This window comes from Ammospiza caudacuta, chromosome 2 (genome assembly GCF_027887145.1).
Source record: "Ammospiza caudacuta isolate bAmmCau1 chromosome 2, bAmmCau1.pri, whole genome shotgun sequence".
In the NCBI taxonomy this organism is placed as follows: domain Eukaryota; kingdom Metazoa; phylum Chordata; class Aves; order Passeriformes; family Passerellidae; genus Ammospiza; species Ammospiza caudacuta.
Window position 1 is genome coordinate 51599847 of NC_080594.1, and position 24855 is coordinate 51624701.

At 35.5% G+C, this 24855-nt stretch overlaps 1 protein-coding gene across 6 annotated transcripts in view; it reads left to right on the forward strand.

Annotated features, from left to right (window-relative positions):
- PAN3 (poly(A) specific ribonuclease subunit PAN3) overlaps nucleotides 1–24855 on the forward strand; it is a 79243-nt gene that overhangs the window by 17282 nt on the left and 37106 nt on the right. For 4 of the 6 annotated variants that reach the window (XR_009275996.1, XM_058824831.1, XM_058824829.1 and 1 more), the window contains exons 3-6: nucleotides 4868–4934; nucleotides 6942–7012; nucleotides 9077–9139; nucleotides 17401–17562. Coding sequence is in view for 5 of the 6 variants with exons in the window: in XM_058824831.1 (XP_058680814.1) it covers nucleotides 4868–4934; nucleotides 6942–7012; nucleotides 9077–9139; nucleotides 17401–17562 (363 nt within the window). In the remaining variant the exon portion in view is untranslated. The remainder of the gene's footprint in view (nucleotides 1–4867; nucleotides 4935–6941; nucleotides 7013–9076; nucleotides 9140–17400; nucleotides 17563–24855) is intronic. The other 2 variants (XM_058824830.1, XM_058824832.1) reach the window with 2 other exon arrangements.

The window sequence follows — 24855 nt, forward strand, 5'->3', positions numbered from 1 at the left end:
GGTCCACAGGCTGCATGCTGTCCTCAAAGCTGTTTTTTTTTTCTTTTTGCCATAGCAGCAGCTGCCAAGAGACAGTCAGAGGTGTGGTTCAAAAAGCAGCTCACCACTTTTGGCTTTCCCAGCAGTGAAGAGGCAGGAGCTGGCTGGCTGGGATGCCTCTAATGCTTGGCTGTTTGCTCAGTGCATGCCGCTTGGTTGGCTGGTGTCACTGTTCCTCTGGCATTAGTGCTGCCCTTTGACGAACTTGACCAAAGATGCAGGTGATGTGGAAAGAAGCTTTAACAATGTTGTGTTGGGCTGTTGAAAGGCTGTTATAGCAGGATGAGGCAGAGAAGTATCTTGATGTTAAAACTTTTAACATTTTATTAGAACTGAGCAGCTTGGTTGTAAGAGCATAAAACAGTGGAAGGTGCCTTCATCCATGCTGCTTCACAGGAGTCTGGTTTTCTTTATTTTGATGGGATGAGATTTAGAACTACATGGATTCTGTTGGACTGCAGGTTACGTAGAAAGGAAGAATCTTAAGTTCTCAGTAAATCATCCTAATTGAAATAGGAAGGGAGTAACAGTCTTCAGCATTAAAATTGGCAAGGCCAAGCAATGGAAAATTGGTTTTGCTTGCTTTCACCATGCAAATGTTGGTGTACTAAGCATTCTTGAATAGCCTGAGAAGTAGCAACCATGCTTACTTCAAAGCCTTGCAGCTGAATAAACACAAGACCTTTGTTGCCATTGCTGCATCTGCCAACAGTCAAGTAATAAAACTCTCCTTATAGCACAGAAGCTTGTAAATGTCTTCAGTTTTAACTGTTGAGAGCTGAGTGGAACTACAGATGTGCTATTTTAAATATAAAATTATGCTGTTGTCTTCATAATGCTTTCTGAAGAAATCCAGTTGCTTTCGTTTCAGCTGTTGAGTGGGTCATTCTGTAGATGGTGTCATGTGTGCTGTCAAAGACAGGTTTTAGATTTTTTTAAAAAGAAAAGCAAAAGATATCACCCTGTGTAGGTCACAGAATCTGACAACTAAACAATGTCATAGCCAAACAAATAAATCTTAATCTTTTGCAGAATGACTGTTTGTACTCCAATCAGCATTATTCTGAAAATGATAAAGAAATATTCTGAAATACAATTCCAGTAAAACAGTAGTAAGATGAAGAGACTAGATTGTGACATACTGCAAAATATTTTGAGGTGGTATGCTTAGCACTGTGGAATGACCATTAGGAAAATCCTTACTTTTTTAGGATTAGGGCATGGATTATAGAGAAAAAGAGGAATAAATATAATCTCTTACATATTTTGGAGAAAATAAATGACAGAGAAAAAAAGGAAAACCAGTCACTTCAAGATAAGTGTTATAAGCTATGTAAAACTAGATCTAATTGTCTGCATCAAAGTTTTATTCATGCTTTATCTTGATGAGAACTTTGTAATATACACTTGAGGGAGATGAAAGTAAAACATGCTTGCCCTAAGTGCAGCTATAATCTTGGGGTTTGTTACTGAGTATTGAAGGGTGGAGGCAAGGTGGTGTGTTCCTTTTAGAAGGTGGGAATGTTTGTTGTAACATTTTTCTTAGTGTACTGCACAGAGGAAGTGGACTGCCTGAAGTAGAACGTTGCTGAAAGGTCAGGGGTGGTGGTCCTTCCCTTCTGTCCAGCAGTGGTGAAGTCACACGTGGAGTGCTGGGCTTCTCAGTGCATTAGAGACAGGGATGTATTGAGAAGAGACCAGTGAAGGGACACAAAGAGGATGTGGGTACTGGAGCATCTCTCCTGTGAGGGAAAGCTAAAACAGAAACAATTTTTAACTTCCTTTAAAGGGAGAAGGGCAGGATGTATGCCAGCAATCCTAGTTGAATTTTGAGTACTGTTTAAAGAACCTCAGCAAATCATAGCAATAGGCAGGTAGAGAAAAGAAGTTTGTGGAAATGAGTGTTTTACTTGGTTATCAGAAAGTTGTCTTTCTATATTAACTCCCATATGATAAAAGCTCTGATGTAGTAAAACAGTCTGAAGTTCTCATATGTGTGTGCTTACATTCTCTGTCAGGCTTAATATTTAATTTTCTTCCTTGTTAATGGCTGCTTTTGCCTTTCTGGAGCTTTCATCCCTTGGGCTTGAGGTGCTTACAATCTTCTTGAAATTGAGTTTGTATGAAAAATAGTTCAGTGTCATTAGAAGAGGTTGATAAGGGTTTTTTAAAATCAAAGCTGCCTTCAGGAAAACACAACAAACAGCGCTTGTGTGTTCTTCTAATTAATTTTTTTTCTTTCAAGACCTTTTTGATAAAAATGACATACAGGAGTAGCCTTCATTAAGACTAAATGCATTTGGGTGGTGGCAGAAATCTTAATATTAAAACAGTTTAAAAAGCCTTTACTGATTACATGCAGGTCTTCTATGAATAATGTTAAGGTAAGAAACTTGTGCATGTGTAGTAAAAGTGAGCAAAATGAAAAATTCATGAATGTGATGGAGGTTTCTGACTAGTCAAGGTGCAGGTTACAAGCAGTTGTTAAGGCAAGGGTTGCCCAAGCTTTGGTTTTTCAGAAACCTTGTGTGTGTAAGTTATGTTTGCACCTTGAATGGGAACTTGACTTTGTAAAAGCACAGCTGATGCTCACAGGTTTGGGTTGCACTGCACTTTCAGAATCCAGAACAATATGCTATGTTGCAGTCTGCCTTGTGTGCACTGTGTGTTCTCAGTGATTGTGTCAGCCCAGGTTTTCATCATTGCAGGCTCCTGTTCCCATTGAAAGTCTGTTGGCTGTACCTGAGGATGGTGAATATTGACGGAATAAAAGTGCTTTGTTCCATGTTTAACCTATGCATTTAACCAGCTTTGATACCAGCACAGTTCTCAATATCATATTTATTCTTGTTTCAAGAAATCATGACCTTTTGCATTAAAGTTATTATTAAATCTGGTATTATAAGTGGACATTAATACTATTTTTATCTTCACCTGCACAAATCTTGTGCAAATCTGAAAGGTTCCTTTTAGGAAGTTTCTTCTTAAACCCCATTGTTTTATGAGGATCAGTGTGGATGTCTCAAATGCCAAAAAAACCATGCATAATAGGGGTGCTTTTAAAATATTTGTGACAAACTATTCAACTTCTTTCCATTGCTTAGGAAGGGAATATGATGTATGATTACTTGAGCTACTTTAATATTTTGGTGTATGTTTATTCTTAGTTTGATGATTGTAAGCAATTGGATGAGTGTCCTTGAATTTAACAAAGTTTGTCAATTTAGCGTGTGCCTCTCAAAGCAGTACCTTGTTTTGTAAAAATAAGTTGACTTTGTTTCATCATGCCTTTTGTGTATAGAATTGTTTATTACTTAAGCAGTTAGTGATGTATGTATTGTGTCTGGTCAGTATGTTTAGGTGAAAGAGACAGGTGACATCAAAATACAGAAAGAGCACATAGCAAACAGCTTGAAGTCCTTAAAAAGTTGCAGGTTTATGTGCTATTTATGTGTTGTAAGCATTCCACATGAAAGCTACTTTACACCATCTATTCTTTTAGATACAGGTTTTAAAAGCAGCAGCTCCTGGTGATGTTTGTGGTGCTCTGAAAACTGCAAGTGATGGGAGTCTTGAATTGCAGTAGGTTTACAGTTCTACCATAATGGATAGTACTCCCGCTTCTGTTGGTTGTCCTCTGTTCTTACCAAAATTACTCCAGAATGTTGATCTTTGTGGTCAACAATTAGATGAAATGGCAGTGAAGTATAACATAGTAAGCTTCCTGCCATTTGCCACCAACATTGAGACTGGCTATGGAGAAATATAACTGTAAAGAGCAGCTCCAGTGACCAGTTCTGAGTCAGTTTGTGTCTAGACTACTAAATGAAACATGCCTGGAAACTTTCCTTGATGCTTAGGGCCAGCTGGCACAAAAGGGCCTGTTTGTGCTGGTGTGTGCTCACCCACTAAAGCAGAGTCTGCATGCAAACCGTCAATTTGAAGGGTTCTCAAACCTTTTCACTGCTGAATAGTGCCTGGAAATTGGCTGGGAGACTCTGGGTTGATGTGGGCCAAAAGCATGCCAGGGAGTATTTTAACAAATTCGTGATTGTCTCTCTCAGTGATCGAGAACACTTCCTGACCTTGCCTTCCTTTTCTTCTCACACTTTTTCTTCCTGTTGGGGAGCTGGTGAAAGAAAGGTGAAAGAATAAGCAGGAGTAAGAAGACACTTTAAAACTTCTCTATGAAAGAAGCAGTAGCTCTTAGAGCAGCACTGCTTTACTTTAGTCCAGTTTGTTGCTGGCTGATATCTCTAGAGGAATGCAGGAGAATCGAGTGGAACATAGGAGGAGTGTTAAAAGGGTTTCAGATGTCCTGCTGACTTGGAGGAATCAGATGTTTTGCTGAAAGATCTCAAAAGGTTCTTTTATTTTAAAAAAGAGTCTATCAAATATTTAAGCATTTTTCATTGGAGAAGTTTCATGTCATGGTGATAGTATTTTAAAGGGAGTAGTTGTTTCAGGAATGGAGTGTGAAAGACTGCTTTAAGGAGATAAGTAATTGTCTTATCTAATGTTCTCAAAACGTGCAGGAAGAGAACCATAGGCTTGGTTGATCCTCCTCATTTAGAAGAAATTAATGAAGATAGTGTTTCGTTTTAATATACAGTAACTTTAGGTTTGCATTTCTGTTGTGCAAAATCCTTTATTTTACTAAACATTTTTCTCAATTACAAGTCTGTTTGCTTACTGTATTTACTAAATGGGGAATGAGCACAAGTTTCATAGGCTATGCTTAAAACTTCTTAAAGGTCATCCCCATTGCCCTCACTTAATCTGTTAAGGCTTTACTTTACATGTACACTTTCATATTTTGTTTTTACAGAGGATGACAAATAGCAGCAGCTCCCCTAGCCTTCTCAATGACAGTGCCAAGCAGTATGCAGGCCATGGTAAGTATGTTTCAAGTAATACATATAAAAGTATGTTGGCAAATTTGAGAGATTGACAAAACTGAGGCTTAAGGAAGTGCTGCTTGATCTCAGATTTTGAGATACAGCAAAACTTTATTTTTTAACAATGATGTAAGGAACTCATAAATTTTTAGCTTTCTCTTTGCTGTAGGGGAAAAACTTAGTCATTATCAGTCTTGTCACTTCAAGTGAAATGTTAGTTTGGATATCCACTGTAAAACACTGATAGCTTAAGCATTTGTGTTGCTTCACCATAGTATCCCTTTTTATGATGCTTCTTGGGTAAGTTACTGTGTGGGATTAGTGTACAGGTGTTTTCTGTTAAATTTAGGGTGTGGGGATTTTGTGAAATGTCACATAACTGCTGATTTTTAATAGCTATTCAGTTTTGTCTTGCAGGCAGCACTTTGCCTCTTATAATTTTTTTCCTTGCTATAGGAACATGTTTTATATACATGGTTTTCAGCTGAAGAAAATGTCTTGATAGTGGAGGCCTCTGTACTCACTAAATTATTGTGGAGGCTGTATTGAGCTTTGTAATGTGCTCTTCAGAATCACTACAGATTATTTCAGCTGTGGTTGTTAAATTAAGTTCTTTAAAGAAGGAAGGTACTGCTCCCTTATGGCAAGGACATACATTTAAAATAAATTTCTGCTTTGAAAATTGCTGTGTAAATTATGCTAGAACTCCATTTGCATGTCTGACCCTGCAGCTAGTCTACTTACTAGGATTATAATTTAGGCATGGTAGTTACTACTATAAAATTAACTTTCTTGAAAGACAAAATTGGTGGGTATTCTCTATTTTTTTCTTCCTAGTTTATTTCCAGTAGGCTTTGAGATTAACTCTGCTTCTTTTGTCCCACTGAACAATTAGCTATTCAAGGCAGTGGAGGTCTCCAGTTCTAAATGCAGTTAGAGTTGGACTGTGACAGGCCAAATAGTAATGGTGATGCATGTCAAAGAGAGAAACCACACCAACTTTTAGAAACCATTTTAAATTTTGTCATATCTTGGATCCTTCTCCCTCCCTCTCCCTCGCTCTGCGAAGCAGTGCTTCATTTGTAGAATTGCCCTTTTAGGGAATACTTATTGTTGAACAAATGCAAGATAAATTCTCTGTTAAGAATTTAATGTTGAAGAAAGTGTTTCATCAAAACACCAATGTTTACAGCTGGCAGTCATCTGCCAATTTGACAGTTTTAGCCTTGTAGTTTGGAGTTTTAGGTTGCATCTGTGAATGTTATACAGTTTGTGACATATTTCAACTCGGAAAAGATGAATAGGAACAAAGAAAAAGCAATAAAAAGTTAATGGAATGTGGACTTCTGCTATCCTTGATTTTGATTTAAATTTGATGTGCAGAACAGTGACAGGACAAGCAATAGTCACATCATTATTTGTAAGATCTGTTAAACAGAAGATTGCTAATATCAGCTAACTGGAGATCATAGAATCATAGGATCTTCTATGCTGGAAAAGACTTTTTAAGATCCAGTCCAACTGTTATCTCAGTGCTGCCAAGTGCACTGCTAAAGCTTTTCCTCAGTACTACATTTACACAATCCCCCTAGGGATGGTGACTCATGCACTTGCCCTGGGCAACCTCTTCCAATGCTTGTCAGGCCTTTCAGAGGATCTCCTGGTGAATTGGAAACATTGCGATGTATCATCTACAGGGTTAAAAATGACATGCTAATGTAAGGAGCACTTAGAACAGGTTTTCTGATCAGATGAAGGCTGTGAAATGTTAGGTAGCCTTTAAATAGTGTCAACAGCAATTAAACATACTGAATTCTGTTAATGAGCACCATTTCAATTAAGCAGTTGCACAGAATCTAATAAATGCTGGGAATTTTAGCAGTGTGATTGCTAAACTTAGCTTTGTCAAAAGGATTTTTTCCATACAGAAATAAGTTAAAAATATAAAATTTCTTTTAGTAGCGTATATATATGTAACACCTTGGTATTACATTGGTTTTATAGATCCACTAACTTCACCAAATTCATCCTTGTTTAATGACTTTGCTGCCCTCAGCGTATCTCAAAGGAGGAAGGTAGGCAACAACTAAATCATAAGTAGCATATTTATGTATGAGTTGACAGGGAAGAAGATCTGGAATAACTTGAAATACTGCATGAAATAAGGATAATTCTTCTGTTGTAACTAGATTTATTTTAATGTGTTGCTGCTGATATAAATAAGATCTTACTACTTCATTTTTGCTATATCAGATCAGACTGCTGCTGATAAGAAATACTCCAGGCACTTGTAAACTGAAGTTTATAGAATATGAAACTTAGTATGTAGCCCATTGAATTTGAAAACAAATTATTTTTATTCTAGTGAGGGACTTGTGATCTGTAGCCTTTATGGGAGCAAGTTCAGAATACGTTAAGAATCAATTCTCCCATTTATTTGTACATAATATGATAATTAACAGTTCGAAATGCATTTAGGTTAAAAGACACTATTATCATTGGGAAGCGAGGGTTTGGAATTTTTTTTCCATCCCTCTAATTTGTATTGAGAAATCTTTCTTTTGCTGAGGGCTAGGCAGTATCTTCAAACATCTTTGACCTGCAGCTGTGCAAGTTGTGGTGTTTTCCAGCTATACACTCAGAGGCTGAAATAAGAGACAAAAATTTGATTACGTGAGAGTTTTGTCTCATTTTCATGAACTGTCACTTACCAAAACCAGACGTTATCTTATCCCAACCAATTAAGTTTTTTTTTCACTGATGACTTTCATGTTCTCTACTTATTAGTCACATTATCCTCAGCTTTCATGTAGTAAATAATGAAAGCAAGCTACATCAATATGTTCTGTGTTATTCCTGCAGGTGAAGATTGAGCTTAAAGATAATTGCTATAGCTGATCCATCACACTGTTTTTTAAATATAAATGGGGTTGTTGAACATTAATTTTCTAATATTATGATGTCTCCAAACTACATGGAATATCTGCATTGCTCTTTTCCTTAATGCCAGTACAGCGTGCTGAAAGTCGGATGTAAAGAACTAAAAATGTGTTGCTTATCCACTTGCTAAGGCTGGTAAAAATGAAAAATAATTGTACATTCCTCCTTAACACAGGCATTGAGAGCCAATATATACACGTGTTTGTATATACCTGGGTGTCAATTTTTGCTTGTGTATGAACCACATGCACCAAAGAAAATAAGCTGTCAAATGGAAGTATTGCAAGAATGACCGCTGTCTCTGAAATTTGAAGTTAAGCAGTACAAAGTAGAAACAAACCAATTAATGTTTGCTTGTAAAGCACAAATACCTCAAAACTCAAATAGTATTTCACAGTGCTTTCTGACTTAATGCATTCTTTCCTCAAGAAAAAGAGGCAGATTAAGGCACTGGCTGCTAAAATAGTATTAAGAGTGAGTTTTAGCTGTGAAATTGATTAACTTGTTTTTTTTTTAGTTAGCATTTCAGCTATAACTGGCATTAATTGAAAGATGTTTGTATTTTTCTTTGCATATTAATTTATTTTTGTTATGACTGCTATTTTGTAATGTATTATTGTATTAAAGGTTGTTAAGTACTAGTAATGGGGAAGTTTTGATAAAATACTACTTGAGCTGTGTAAATCTAGGCATCCAGGCTCCCTCTATAGTCAGCACAGGGAGATGAGTAGTTTAAAGAAACATTTAGCTTTCTCTGAGAAAAATTCTTTGGAAATGACCAGATGTTGGTGATTGCTTTAAGTGGACAAAAATTTATGGCTAAAGTTATGAGAAATTAATAAGTTTTGTGACAGACTTTTGCTGCCAGTCAATACATTGCAAGTAGTTATGATGTAGTTTTGATATATTTTTAGTATTTTTATTACAATATTCAAATTGTCTGAAGTGATTTCCTTAAAAGCACTAAACACTTGAGAGCCAGGTATTTAAAACCTTGTGTGATTCCCCTCTACCCCAATAACTTGAGTTTGTTTAGAGGTTGAACAAGGGAGTTTATTAGGCCACTGCTTGGTGCCTGCTGTATAAAGGGAGCCTTTGTGACTAGTTCAAATGTATGTGTTTATAACATCTACTGTATGAAAAAGTCTCCATTATCTTACTGAGAGCCCAAGTCTAAGGTTTTGTTTGTTCTGAACTAGCTGGCAAAACCAGCATTTCCTTCGTTTATCACTGACTTGGAGGACAGATATAATACAGTCGTGGTAAGTGAATAAAGAACAATTGCTTTCTTTTAAAAATATCACAATTCTGATTTGTAATATTTTAAAGTATTAAGTTATTTGGAACTATGTAAAACCTGCATGTTTGTGTTGTGTAAAACTGAATAGTTTCTGTAAAAGCATGTACTATGTAGTTCTGTTAAGCAAGTTTATTGATTGTCTCTGGATATTGCTGATCATGTTATGCTGGCAGCCCTTTAATAATGGGCAAGTCATATGGAGAAATATTCGAGATCAATAAAATACTAAACATAAGTTGATGATTGTAATTCTGAATATCCATACTTTTTAATTAGGCAGTATTTTTGAAGCTAGTTAATATGACTGAGCTGTTTAATTTGCTTTTGATTATTTGATATTTAGAGCCATTCTACTTTCTGTTCAAAAAGTAAGCATAGTCCTTGAATTTTTATGAACATTCTCGACATAATTATCTCTGTTTAGAAGTTATTAAACTACATTTCAATTTTAGATTTCAGGAAAGCTAAGATTACTGTTTAAAGACATTTTTATAGGATACTTAAAATGAAATCAAAGGAGCTAAGTATTTCAGTAGATGGAGCCTTGGTGGAGGTTCTGTCAACTGTAAAACCTTCTGGATTTACTGTCTGGTTGTTGTAACTCCACATGCAGTAAGACAAGCAACCCTAAAGTGAATTTCCTATAAGAGATTTTTAGGTAAGTATTAATCTACAATGCACAAATGGGATTTGTGAAGCATGGAACAAAAGCTAGAGTTAGTAATAGACTAACACCCTTTCCCAAGAATAATGATGTCATGCTTATTTCATTTTTTGTCTTCAAATACATGTTATTCTTGTTAAAAATAGGGTGGCATTCTGAACTTGAATTTCCTGGATGTTTTTCCCGAGTTGACTTTAGCCGTTGTCTAGAAAAGTGCTCCTCTCTAAACCTGAAATTATGTTTGGAAAAGTTCTTTGCTTTCATTTTGGTGGTTCTGGTAAACAGTTAATAAAAACTTATGTGACATAACTGATCAGAATCTGCTGTCAAGGACATGACAGGTTAATGCGCTAAGACGAAAATATATTGTGAAATGTTTGTTTAGAATTGTTCTGAGACTGTTGCCACCAATCCAGACTAAAAGGTTCCTGTACTTGTCACTGGTCAGCCTTACAGGACAGTGAAAAACAATTACTTTTACATTTTAATTTATTTTTTCATACCTTCAATCCTCATGAAAACGGAACTCTTAGAAGTTTTTAACACTGGCTTATTTCCATTTCATTTTTTTAAATTGTTCAGTCATACCTAGAGGAGGTCCATTAAGGTGAGAGTAACTTCAGTTCACAGAATGCAAGGGTGAACTAATTGCTGTACTGAACAACTCGATAAACACAATTTTATGCTGGATTTTTGTGGATTTTCAAGAAATTTTTTTCTTGAATGCCTTCCATTGGTTTTAGGTGAGTAAAGGCAAGGACAAAACCTCTAGATTAGAAAGGAAAGTATAAAAGAGATTCTGAATTCACCCCAAACAGGGTGCAGCTGTTGAGTGCCATTTGTGGAGATTTACAGCAAGGTAGATTGGACAGCAGACTTAATTTACTTTGATCAGCAGAGATAAATGTGCATAGAAAATTATTTGACGCAAAGACAACCTATAAGCCTAGTCTGCATAAATGCAAGGTTTTTAATGAGTATGAGAAGAGTTTTACTTCTCAAGTTAAAATAAAACAATAAAGATAACTTCAGGTCCTGTAGATATTAAATTCTTAAGACTTAAGCGGTTGCTATTTTATTTTTGTGTCCTGCCTCCCATCTAGTTTTGTTACCTGTTGGAAACCTGTATTTCTCTCCAGCTTCCTGTTTCCAGCTCCATCTTGTCACCTCTGATACCTGATCATTATCTAGCTCAGTGGTGTTCATTGAAAAGCTCTATGTGCCATGTCTTGTCTTGCTGAATTTACTTTTAATGAAAATGTGTAAAGACAGTTTTCACATTTCAGAGCCTCCTGCATACAATGTCAGAAGCACGAATCATGTTCTGATGAGTTGAGGGGTAATGATCAAGCATCATGTCACTGTGTTCTGAGACAGAATTATGGCTGCACAGACTCTGTAATGTACCTGGGCTAAATTTATATTTCAAACCTAAATTTTTCCTTCTGGGATTTATACACCCGTACTACAATAATAAAACATTAGAGTTGTTGCTAAAAAAAGTTGTTGCAGCAATGCAGAAGGACTGTGCTTTATGAGAAGACTAATGAATGTTTGTAGGTATTACTGTGGTCTAAAATGTTTTCCAAGGGTATAATATAATGTAATCTGCTTTACATTTTTTCTTGGAATAGTTAGTTGTTGGAGTTGTTCCTTGGTTGTATGCTATTGCTATCTTAGATATTACTGTTTGGATAAATATGTATTTTTCACTTCTAAGTGTGTCATGGAAGAATATATTACTCTTATTTTTCTCTGTGAATTAGTGATCATTATGGTCCAGAAGTCAAATTATAAAAGCATTTCCCTTTAAAAATATGTAACACTTACATTTTGCTGCCTCATCCTTTTGTGTATTTGAAGTCAAATAACTTCAAATGTAACTGATAAGCTGGATGCCTTTGCTTACATTTACAAGCTTTGTTTGATTCTTGCTATGACAAGGTGTATGTAGTCTTCAAGAGTGATTTGCAGTAAAATAATAAAAAAAATTAAACTTGTGCACACATTAGTTGAAGGCACTATACAAGTATTTAAAATTGCTAGAAATTTTAGGATATTTTAGAAACAGCTAGGCATTTTTAGAAATCATGCCTATTAAAGCTGCATCAGTCTTTAACTCTCTTACTCTCTTTATGCACTTTTTGTAAGTAACACAAAAATTTCTGTCCTATTAAAAGAAACCTTTAAACATTAAGAAAATCTGTGTTTTGCCTATAATGTTTAGTAGTGGAGTTTTTGAAAGTACATCTTGGGGTGGTGGTAGTCTGACAAGTCTTCACTATAGTTAGAACTATCTGCTTTAATGGTGGAAGGAAAAAGTCTGTTTTTCCACCAGTTTACATCAATTGAACAGAGGATATTAATTTCTTAGTAAAGAAGTTTGTCAATATAATTAAATCCATGCTAGGATTTAAAGTTGTGGTAATTGATACCTCATCCCAGCATAACTATGCTGCGAAATTGATGAGAAAACATTTGACTGAATTATGTCAGTTCTGCTGCTTCTGAACTCTTCAAGATTTTCATGCCTTCAGCATATCTGCTCATGAAATAAAAGTTTTTAGTATGCTAGCCTGAAAAGTTTCCCTTGGTTATGGTGTGAAATGCCTGATATAGTGCCTGATCTATTGTGTCTCTAAAATTTGTTTAAACCAAGTATTTTTTTTTTTGCAATGATCAGATGCATTGCTCTAGAGTAAGACACATTTCCATGCCAAATGTCACACTTAAGTTTTCTTCAGGTAGAAGAATACATCTTGTTTCTCTCTGTCTTCTGCTTTTCAACTAGTGAAATTCTGACTTCAGCCAAACCCAGGTTTTTATGAGCAATCTCGATGGAAGGGTGTCTAGTCTGTTGAATGCATGTAAAATCAATGTATAGTGTTCTAAACTCCAAACTTGTAAGCATTACAAATGTTAGCATAGTTGTCTTTTTTTCATAAGGGAAAAAACCCTCCACCCAACAACAAATACTAGCCCACCACACAATTATTTTTAAGCTGTTGACCAAGCCCCAATTCAATTTTTTTTTTTTAAATATCAAAAATTAAAAAATTGGTTCTGGCCTTCAGAAGCTGCGATTCAAAAAACCACAAGTGTGGTCTGCCTGTCTACCAGTTCCCGCTGGTTGTAATAAAAAAGGAAGAGTAGAGGGTATTTTGGTTAGCAGTTAACCCAATCCATGTGAAGAGGTATTGCAGCTTTATTGGCTACAAAACTTAAACAGCTTAATTTCATTTAAAAGACAGTTTTTCTTTTTCATATTAAAAGTCTGTTAGGATATTCCTGGTGACCATAACTCATGTTCAGGTGTAGCACTTAACTGGGCTCAGTAATACACAGTAACAGAGTTGTATTCAAAATTAGGGTACTGCTTAGCTGATTGTGCCTGTGAAGGAGCTCAATGACATATTGAAATTCATATCTATGGTTTGGTGTTTCAAGTACTGGCTTATTTCAGCTTAATCAATTGTTGAGTGAAAGTAGCAATAAAGACATCAAGAACTTCTATTTTGGTTTTGGTTTTAAAGGCATGTTAAAACAGAAATTGCTGCTTTTTTAGTAGATTAGCAGCCTAGCTGAATGTTTAACCTCTTTTTCTAATGGTCTCTTTGCCATTAATTAAAAAAAAAATTAGACCTTTCAAAAGTGAGCATTGAAATTTAAAATTGTGTCTCACATAATTTTGGTAGTCCAGTAAGTAGTACAAGAAAAGTGTGCGTTTGTGTAGCTTTTTAAAATTTTCTGTCTGAGGATGTAGTATTTTTTTTTTGTGTGTGTAGATGCAGTCAACTCGCTGTACAACAGATGAGCCCTAGCTAATGCTACTGTGATACCTTTTAGCTATAGTAATTTAGGGTAATGCTGCTTCATTTAACCTGTGATGGAGAAGGCTTAAGATGGCTTCTATTTGGTTTGATAGTAGAAGCACATAGACGGCATTACCATAGCTCAGACTCTTCACAATACTTTGAAACACAATAGCCTGCTCATGTGTTTGTGTGCTAGACTTAATTGGGTAGGTTTTGGTACTAGAAAGGGCTTGTAAATCTAAAATTGAAAGCCTGCTAGAGGTAAATGCACTTTAAGGAACAGAAATGTAATTTGGGAGCTGAGTGATCCTAAAAAAAATAAGTTGCAGTTCTTCAGTACAAGGGAACTTTGCAGTTGTGTAGCTTGATTTGTCAGCTTATCTAACTTAAATACTGCATGAAAGTCTTTATAGTTTGAATGTTTGTAGATATTTTCTTGCTTAAATTTATTCCTCTGGGATAGCCATGGAACATCTTACACTAGAGGTCAGTTTAATCCTGAATTAGAAAAGGGAAATGTGATATTGCCTGCCTGTCCTTGAAAAAGGAGGAACTAGGGACAAAGGCACTGTTACAACAAAGAGTAGGAAGAAAATAGAGTTGCTGAACACATTCCCAAGGTTCTTGTTGAATGAATGAGAGCCAGGTAATTAAACTGACTTGAGGAATCCTTTCTAGCATGGGCTAGTGAAGTTAAATCATCATTAGTAGTGTTCTCATGTGAAGATACTTCTTAGGAGGGACTTGTTTCTGGAGTGTCTCTCTTTTGTTTCAAGTGTAATGCTTTTTAGACTTTAGGGGTTTATCTTTCCTAATAAATGTGCCAACCAGTAGGCTCCTATCATTAATTGCTGGTAGCAGCTTGGTTCTGCAGGGCAAGGGTTGTAATTATTACCTGTGGTTGAAAATGCTTGCCCTTTTCACCATGGGGAAAACTAAGCTGTTGCTAGCAATTAAAGGTAGTTAGCTGTTCCCTGCCTCGTGTAAACATTTGCAGCCAGTAATTACTACACCTGGAAAGTTTTTTTACCTCATAGACTGTAGGGAACGCAAAAAACCTATTGTTTTTGTAAACATCCAAGAGAAATTGTCCCCAAGCAGAAAAGTTTGGTTAATTAGTCCAGATTGTCATGCCCTCTGTGTTTTAGGTAGATATATTTACATACTTATATATGTTCAGAAATGATCAGTGGTTGATGAGTTCTGGCTCATTTTAAGGTGAACTGTTTGTGTTGCTTTATTTCCTGCTCTGTGTAGAGGTCAGGGCTATAGGAAGGTTGATACACTTACTTAAACTTCTCCATCGATTTGCTTTCCCTTCTGTTGAATCTGTCCTCTTGGCAGATACTGTTTTCTGATTACCTTTAAATTCAGATTGCATTTCTAAATCAGATCCAAGTTTGCTCATTGAGAACAAGTGTTATTTAGAATGACTTTGGTGCACATGGACTAAAATTTATTTCCAAATGTTAATATTGTCTATTCCATCTTCTAATGTCTAAATAATGATATCTTGACCTAGTTAATCCCCTAATGTTTTACGATAAGTAATGAAAGGAAAAAGTGTTTCTTTAGACTCATCTAGTGCTTAATTTCATTTTTTATTACAAGTAAGTAAAGAACTACTACTACTGGAACATGAATTCATATTGTCTCTATATGATCTTTCATAAAGTCTAGAATACAGTTTCATCCTGTTGTCTGGAATCTGAACCCTGTTGTGACCAAAATAGCCTTCTTCCAGATTTGCTTATTTTCTCTTTTGTTTTGATTCTCCTTTTCAAAATATTTGTAGACAACCAGTTACTATGGAAGATTAGAAGAACCGTTTGTGAATGGAAGTATGCTTGGGCACTGGTTTGTAGTCCAATAGTTTGAGGCCGACTGTACCCCTGCACTTGGTAGAGCATGGAGGGAGAGAGAGAGAGAGGGGAAAGCTTCCAGGGAAACTGTTACTCTTCATTATATTGTTTACAATAGTTGGCCTAAGAAAAATACATACTGTATTCAAACCCTGCCCTAAAGTCCAATCTTGCTTGAATGTCAAGCATCTCAGCTGTAATCGCTCTGCAGGTTAGGATTTTAGTAGTCTTTCTGATTTGCTGAGATAAGTTGCCCAATAGTCGAGTGGTTCTCCAAATAAACAACTAGTATTTCGATTTACCATGATCAGATGTGTGTTTGAAGTGCAGGAGGACTTTTTGCTGCCCATCACAGATTTCTAATTGGTATGCTAAAATTCAGTCTTGTTTATTGTTACTAAGTTTGGTTAACTCCTCCATAGAGTATATTGCCTTTGTAGCTCACAGTCTGTGTTGGTATCCTTGGATGTTTTTTTAGTTTTGTTTGTGGATTTTGCGGGTTTTTTGGAGGAGTTGGTTTGTTTGGGTTTTTTTTGCAAATGATGAGGTACTGTTGACTCTAATGAGTTTTAATTCTTTCCAAAGCTTTCAGCCTAAAAGGTTCTGGGGAAGTAGAGGGGAGAATCTGTTCAGGTTTTGGTTTTGCAGCCATTTTATGGTAGTTTTGTCCTGTATTTTATAAATTATTTCTGTGTGAGTGGGAAATGTTCTCCAGTTAGATTCTTGCCTTGTTTCCTGAGGTATAATTTGTAAAGTGTGTATGAAGGTGCATGTTGCTAAGATTTCTAAGGTGCTAGGTGAAGTAGATACCTGAATAAAGGTAAGTTAAGCTTTGATTACTTAGAGTGCTCTATATTGAGATGATGGTTGCACTGTCACATAAAAATGCCCAAACAAAACCCCACAGCAAATGAAAACCCCACAGCAAAAGAAAACCAGCCAACCTCTGCAATTTGATCCAATTGTTGATATAATTGGCGTAAAAGGCCCTGGTCTAAATATGCATAGATGCTAAAATCTTTCTTTTGATGATATTTGCTATCTAGGTAGATACACATAGGTTTGAAAGCACAGAGAAATCTTGAAAACTTATGTACATTACCTGTTTGAAAGTATTTAACAGATTTTCTTTTTTACAGTGTGCCTTTTGAATTTAATGTTCATATAATTCTTTATAAATAGTTCCATTTGTAGAGAACATTGCCAATGTAGTAGAAATGTCACTGTTAATGAGGTGCAAGTAATTCCTGTATGTTAACTTCCTCAATGTGTTTTATTTTCTCAATTTTATGACAGTTCCCAATGCATTTGTCATAGTAATTCTTGTTTGTTTTCACTTAAGACAGTAGCTGAAGTTTTTTTTTTTTTTAAGTACTAACCCAAGCAGAAATATTTTTCTCACTGTTCTGCTGCAATTGGCTACTCAGTTTTACCTGATTTTTAAAAGCAGATTTTCAGGAGATGAGTCGTGGCAAATTTAAATTTAAAATTTGTTTGGTAGAAATTTCAAAGGAGATGTTCATTATTATGATGTGATTGAAGGTATTTATTTTGAAAACATGGATTTTTTAAAAAACGATTTCTCATTTGGACAGAATTTCCAAATTTATGTACACGTTTCAGTGGCTGACTTCTAATGGATGGCTTTGCTTACAAATAATTAGTAGTCTCTGAAGTTTATTTTCTTCTAAAATTTTTTAAAGCATTATTTATTGTAACCAAATAGTCAGGATTGAAAGGAAACAGTCTCAGTTAAATTTTACTTGCAAATTGTTTCCTATTCCACCAATCCAAAATCATATCACAGTGCAATACCTATTTTAGTGTAGCTTTAGATGAGGGTTGTTAGGAGTGGCCTGGTTTCTCTGCTTCTTTTTCTTAGCCCAGGAAGTATCGACTGGGAATGCTGGATGAGAGGATAGTTCCGGTGGGATCAAAAGCAAGAAAATCAAAGAACCCTATTGGCTGTCTGGCTGACAGGTGTAAAACAGGAGTACCCATCAATATGGTTTGGTGGAACAGAGTCACAGAAAACAATTTACAGGTAAAATTATTTTTTACTAGTAATTTTTTCCGTGTTTTGGATGTTTATTTTCAATTCTGGAAAATGTTAGAAAGAGTTATTCCAAGTATGAGTTAAGATCAAATATTTATTTTACATAATTGACACAGTGGTCCTCTAAGAGTGATTTGGAGATATTTAATTAGCTTCACCCATTGCTGAGCTATGTACTTTACTTGATTTTGGTATAATCTGAGGAGAAGGAGCAAAAGTAATCATTTAATGTATTTTAAAAGCAAACAACCACAGCCTTTAATTCTCCCCTGAGGAAGATTTTTACTGGTAAAATTAGTGATTGTTGTTAAAATAATTGACACAATGCAAATAGATGATGCCCTCAGTACAGAATTTGAAGACATTGCCATCATGAAGTATGAATTGCCATCAGAAAGTATAAAGTCTTAATTTTTATGTTTGGATAGTTTATACTTCTCAACTTGTTTTGAGAAGTGTATGCTACTCTTACCATTATTTAACTTTATGCCTGAATCTTCTTCAACTCTGTAAGAGGGGAGTGGTACAGGTGGATTTGAATATCTCTCTACCGAAGTAGTAGGTAATCCTTGGGATGAAAATGAAGGATAATTCTAGCCTAGGATGAATCTGCTTCACGTCCCTTGAAGTGGAATTTAGGTGGAAATCATTACAGTGATGGGAGCTGTGCCACTGCTGCTAATACTGTTTTCATCACTTGTGTAGTGCTTTTTATTCCTCAGAGATTGCTATTTTAGTCTTCCTATGACGGTGATGTTATTTTTAGTGTTTTCTAAGTGAATGAAGTGGGTAAATTGATAACAGACCTGTAATTAGAACTTGTGGCCCTTTAGGATTTTCTTTCAGTTCACTGAATTTCTGCCATGTAAGGGCCAACATGGCACTTGTACGAGTTCCTTTCCACACTGATAGTAGTTTTGTGTTATTTGATGTTTGGACATCTCTGTGTTACTGACGTGAGCAGTCATGGGCAGCGTGATGTCGGCAGCATGATGCTATGTTGGTTAGGGACATTTGGACCTGTCTTGGCCCTTTTGCTGCTGGGGAAGCAGCATAGTCACTGAGGGAGAAAAGATGAAGCTTTAAGGAAACATTGGTAGAAGGACCAGGTAAGCTTGAAGGACAGTGGTGAGACCCTGTGAAGAAGTACTGTTTTGAAGGGAAAGAAGATTGACCAACTCAATTTATTGTGTGTATCTTAGAGTGAATGTAAGTTGTAATTAAAGACAGTTGTTTTGAGAAGAGAGAAGCAGAAATTTGGTTTTTAGTTTTCAGGTGGACATTAATGGGCAAAAGAAGTCCTGTTTGCACTCCTGTCCTCTGTTGTTTTCTTGCTGTACAGTGATGCAACAAGCTTTGTTGTTAATCTACTCCATTTAGATTAGACAGAAAAGGACTTTATGTGTTTGGAGGCTGGAGAGGCAGGGGCCTGAAACTTGAAGCTTCTTGCCAGGAGCAGTCGTCTTCTCAGTGCCTGTGCACTCTGAAGTGTTGTTCAAAGTGTGGCACAGGGAAGGAAGCTCAAGGTCCCCATGCTTTCTGAGGTTGGCAGTGTTTGGGACTGGCTGCAGAGCACATAGCTTTTGAAGGGTACAGTTCCAGGCTCCTTTGTTGCACCAGAATCCTGGCTACATAATTGATTCAAAGTATGTGTGGCTGAAGATTTTCTATTACATGATACAGTTGTGTTGCTTACCATGGAGATGTGGGCTTTAACAAAGCATGTTTAAGCACATGTGGTGGAAATATGAACAGAAGGATGTGCCAGCCATAATAAATAGAATTGGAGGAGAAACAGGAGGGATTGAAGAGCAACTGTGGAGTCTGGCAAGACTGAAGAAGGAAAGGTGTTAAAACTTGCATTGTAAAATAATTAAACTGTTACTCCTGCATGGCTATGAATTTATAATCCCAATCTGTTTTGTTTAAATATGGTATTACACTTAAATGATTGAAAGTGAAGTCTACAGAGTGAATTGTACTCTGCATTAAAAGAAGAAGAAAAAACCCAAATCAAAGTTTGTTTTATAGTGATGTATCCTACCTTTTATTAGGAAATGTCCTGAGCTACTATACTACCACATGATATATATTATAATAGCAAATGTAATCCTCCTTAGAATAGTAGGGATTGATACATTTTAGCTATACAGATTAGTTCTTATTCACCATCAAAACATGATTTTTTGTTTCTTGAGCAAAAATTAATAATAGAAATGAAGTTTTTCAAGCATGTTGCATTAGGAGCAGAGACCTCTAAAATTTTAGATGTTTTTACAGTACTTCAAAGGATTTTTGTTAAAGAAACATGAAAATATTCCAAATCTAATTTTAAAGTTTACTTTTTAGTGAGATCTACTTGCCAGTTGTAATAAGACTTTGCTAATAGTTTTGTCTGAGCCTGTGGGCTGGTTTATGAACCAATAAATCTTTAGCCAAGTAATTTTACCCAGTTTTAATTAAATTGACTCTTAATTCTTTTGTGAGAGCAGTAGAGTAACATAAATAATGATGTTGGCAAATTGAAATTTATTAGAGCCTATTGTTGGAGTGATGTGATGACTTGTCACAGTAATTATAATAATGTAGCATGTTACACAAATTCAGTGGTGGGATAGCAAGATTTGCTTTGAAGTCCTTGGCAACCTCCCATGTCTTCTGGGTTGCTCTGACATCACAAAATGCATATTTTCCTGAAGTCATGGCTCACAAGGAGTCTTTGGAGGAGTTGCAACAATGCTCTGTAAAGTGAATCTCCTCATATAGAGCCTCTGTCCATTAAAAAAACAACAAAGAAACCCCAAAACCCAACAACAGCAACAAAATAACATGTTAAACTCAAGAAAGACTTCTGCATGTTTCTGTATTCCTAAGAGATACTATGAAAACTGTGCCAAAAATAGAGTGGTAAAGGAGTGCCCTGCTGTATAGCATGGTTGTGGGTTAGTGGTAGTTTTCTGTAACCGTTACACGATTATGTAATTTGGGATGTCAGAACAGATCAGCATAAATTTGGAAGTGAAGAAGAACATAAAAAGAGAACAAAGAAGCTTGTATGCAGTTTCTAGCATGGTAAGTACATTAGCACATCCTTCTGAAATCAAATGAGATTGGCCTACTTTTTGAGTTAGGTAGCTGGCTTTGGGCTTTGGTTGAATGAGGAACCAGAACCAAGCTAATGAAGTACTATTACTGTACAGCTGTGTTGAGAGATGCTGAATGAGAAATGAGAGAGAGATAGAAGAGTGGTTTCCAGTATTCCTGTGGGATCCCTGCATGACTTTCCAAAGGCTTCATAACTTGTACATCCCTGTATTCAGCTCACTTCTGTACTTAAAGGCACTTTGAGGATTCATTTATTAATTAGTACAGCACTGGGGCCTTACAAGTTTATCACTGAGGAGCGTAAAGACAAATCACGTGTATCAAAGTTTATAGTTGATGAAACAGTAATTTTGATTTTATTTCTGGATTACAGAAATCTGTTGTGTGCAACTCCTTAACATACAGTAATGCCACATGCTGCTGTGTTGTCCTTCCTGTGGTGGTCTTCAGCTTAGGTCCTTGGCTTGCTCTTTGCTTTCATCTGTACATTCTCTTAAGGACCCTTTAATTGTTCTGAAGTGGGTTTTTTTTTTTTTGTGATACTCATAGAATATTTTTTTCCTCCCCTCCATGATACATTTTAATTGTATTTCATTTTAATACCTGTAAAAACATAAAAGTCACCAGACAAATTCTGACCTGACTGGTGACACAAATGAGTAGTTTAATAGTCCTGGCCTCCTTTTGTACTTTTTTGGTCCCATCCTTAGTAATTGCATCGTGGCTAAACCAGCCTTTATTTGGACTGTATTTTATAAAGTTTTTTCATTGTGACGTACAGAAGTGTAGGAATTGTTTTTGTAAGTGGAGCTGGATGGACTCAGTGTTTTTTGGTCTGTCTTTGGAAGTTTCTTTGCAAAGTTGACTGAAAAGAGGCATGGACATAAAGAATCTCAGAGGGGGGTATTTAGATGCAGTTTCTTCATGGAATCATTCTGAGAATGCATAACTGCATTCAGGTAGTAATTAGGGAAGTTGCTTTACTGCTTTAGTTTGTGGCATCTTTTCTAATATATTGGAAGAAGGTGGATGACATTTCAGTTGGCAAGGTTGAGAAGAAAAGGTAATGATGGCAATTTTAACAAAGGTATCAGAAGTCACCTTAGGTGGTTTGCTAGAAATACATACAGTAGCTGACACAGCTGTGCTTCCTTCTCTTTTATGCTGTTAACTGAAGACATGTTGATTAGCTTTTTGAAATTTTGTGTGTGCCTTCTTATGGGGCATGTGCATTTGAAACTGAAATTAGACTTCTTTAACACAGTGCAGACAGTGATAGTAGGCTTTTTTTATTGTTTTGACTTTAGAAGTACATTTGCTACTTTTTAACATCACAGTATTGCATAATCATTACATGATTCTTGCATGTCCATTCTTCTGGTTACTCTTGTAAAGTAATAACAGTTTTCAATACCCATTTTCTCTATGTATTTTACCAATCCTGATTTATTCTGACTTAAAATTTTAAGCCTCATCTAGCATGAATAAATTACTTTATTCTGACATGAATAATGAATTAATAATTAAATGACAATTGTTTAAAAGCTGTATACAAAATTTAAACATAATACAGAATGAAGAAAATGTTTTCACTTAGAAGATCTCTAGATTATTTTCATTTTTATAAAAGTTTACATTTTTTTGTCATCTTGGGAAGTCTTTTAAACTGTCATGTTACAGTTTTTCCATTAGAGTCTGGTAGGACTTTAATGGAAAAACTGTAAGAATACTTAGTTGGATTCTAAAGCATGGTTACCATTTAAACAGATTTTCAGTCTTACCATTGATCTAGATGTAAAGCTAAAACTGGAATTTATACTTTGTATTATGAGTTGACAGAATGAAAGTAGGATTTTTTTGAAGGCCAAGAATATAATAATTTGAATCATTGGCCACTAAGAACATGGCTTTCTAATTTTGGCATATTTGCACGGTCATTGCTGTAAAATAGTTATCTACAAAGATTCAAAACTAATTAAGATATTAAATATTAAAAAGCTAATAGTAATATTACATTCCCTCACTTAGTTTGGTCACTTGATCTGGCCTCATTATCTTAATTATTTTCATGCAAGAAAACTGTTTTCAGAAAAATTAATATTTTACTTTGGGTAAAATGTTTTCCAAAGCATAGGAGAACTTTTTTAAGAACTGCAGCTTCACATAGATGTAATGAATTTAAATGTGGAGTGGGGCTTAAGCTTCAAATTGTCTGACAGTATTTGCTAGTTTTGAGCACCAATCACTAGAATTTGCTGTATTACTTTGATTTGTTTATTGTGGTTACTGACTGTGGAACTTGAGTATTTTTCTGTATTTAGAAAACAACTTGAAGATGGAAGGGTCTTAAAATTGTGACCAAAAGTTAAATCACTTTTTTTACCAGTGGGAAAAGTCTTGGATTGCAGCTTCATGTTGCATCTCAGCATCACAGAGAAGTAAAACAGGCTTTCATAGTGTAGGGTCTATCTTCATGAATTAGAGCTGTTTACTCATACACAACATTTTCATCAAAGTTATGTTAAAACAACTTCATCTTACTCGGCTTTGATGCTCATCCTGAATTGTGATATCAAATAATGGAATGAAACTGAATTTCCATCAGACTTGACCCATTGTAGTTTGTAATTCTACAGCATAAACCAGATCAGCCCTAGCAGATTTCTGGGTTTGACTCTTTCACTTGGATAAATTAAAATACCTCCCAGTTAAAGTGGAGCTCTTTCTTAAAGTGAAGCTGCATTTAAAAATTTTGATGGTTATAGGTAACTTTTAGTAGGTAAGTACCTTTTTGCTAGTAAGTAACATTTTAGTAAGTAAGTGACTTTTAGACAGGAAAACTGGTCTATGAAAATTGCAGAATGTGATTAGAAATAAGAAGCATCTCTGTACTGTAGGAGTTTGAATCAGTAGGTGAAAATTATAAGATGGAATTTTGGAAAATCTCTCAGTTGCTCTAGGAAAGTCTGAGTTACCTTCCAGAAGGTGTCTTTTTCTCTGCTTGCATGCTTCTAATGGCATGTCCTACCCTTGTCACCTTGACACAGTATTTATATGTGATAGAGCTGTGGATGTGTCATTGCTACTTTTAGCAGTGGAAAAATGTAGATCGCATAGTTCCTTGGAATTGTGTTCTTTTAGCAAGATGATGTAAATTCTGTCCCTTGCTCTCCCAGTTGTTTTGTTTGATGGCTATTTAGGTCTATCACTGTTTGGAAAAGTTGTACTTCACCACCTTTGTAATTTTCTTCAATTTCAGTGCAGATTTCACTGAATGGTTGCATGCCAGTTTTTATCTAGAGGAGCACTATTCTTACATATTCCTGTACCTAAATTCAGATAAGTCCAGAATATTACCTTTTGAGTATAAATGGGTCAGTTACGTGTTTTCAGTCTGTATAATTCAACTTATAATTTGTTTTGCTGTATTAGTGTACATCTTAACATGTTTTCCTGAAGTGTAATTAAAGAGTTTTAAAACTCATGGAACGCTTTACCTATTTAAATGTTTTACTTCACAGTCAACATATTTACTTGTAGCTGTTCCTTCAGTATTCAGAAACATGCACACGTAAGGTGACAAATAAGGTGGTAGTTGGTATCATAAAGTGGATCATGGTTAAAATTTACTGTCTGATTAAAGGTAGAATATTTTTGCTATTTGCTTTTAAATCTGGGCATCTTCTTTAATTTTACGACTTTGAGAACCTTCTTTTTCACTGCATAGAAATACATTAATACTATGATATTTGGCAGAAATAATCAAATAAAAGTATTAAAACACAGTTAACGGAAACTGTTCTCAAATGCTTTCTTCACTGATGTTCACACTTCACTTCTAATTTGGCACTAACTTATTTCTCTGATGCCACTTTATATTGGTAAAATCAATATTAGTAATTGAACTAACAGTTGATATATTTAGTTATTTTAAAATTGCCTGAAACCAAAGTAGTCCAGTATAATTTTCTGTAAAAACCATTATGGATTATCTTAACAGTACTCCTTGTCTAATGGGAACTGTTGCTGTCTTCTTATTTTACTTAACTTGTTTAGACAGTTTTGGGAGGTACTGTGCAGATTACTTAATAAACTAAATCCTGTAATTCAATAATCTTCAAGATTTTCAGTGTGTTGATGTAATAATTGATTTTATTTCTTGGCTTAATGTAGTTT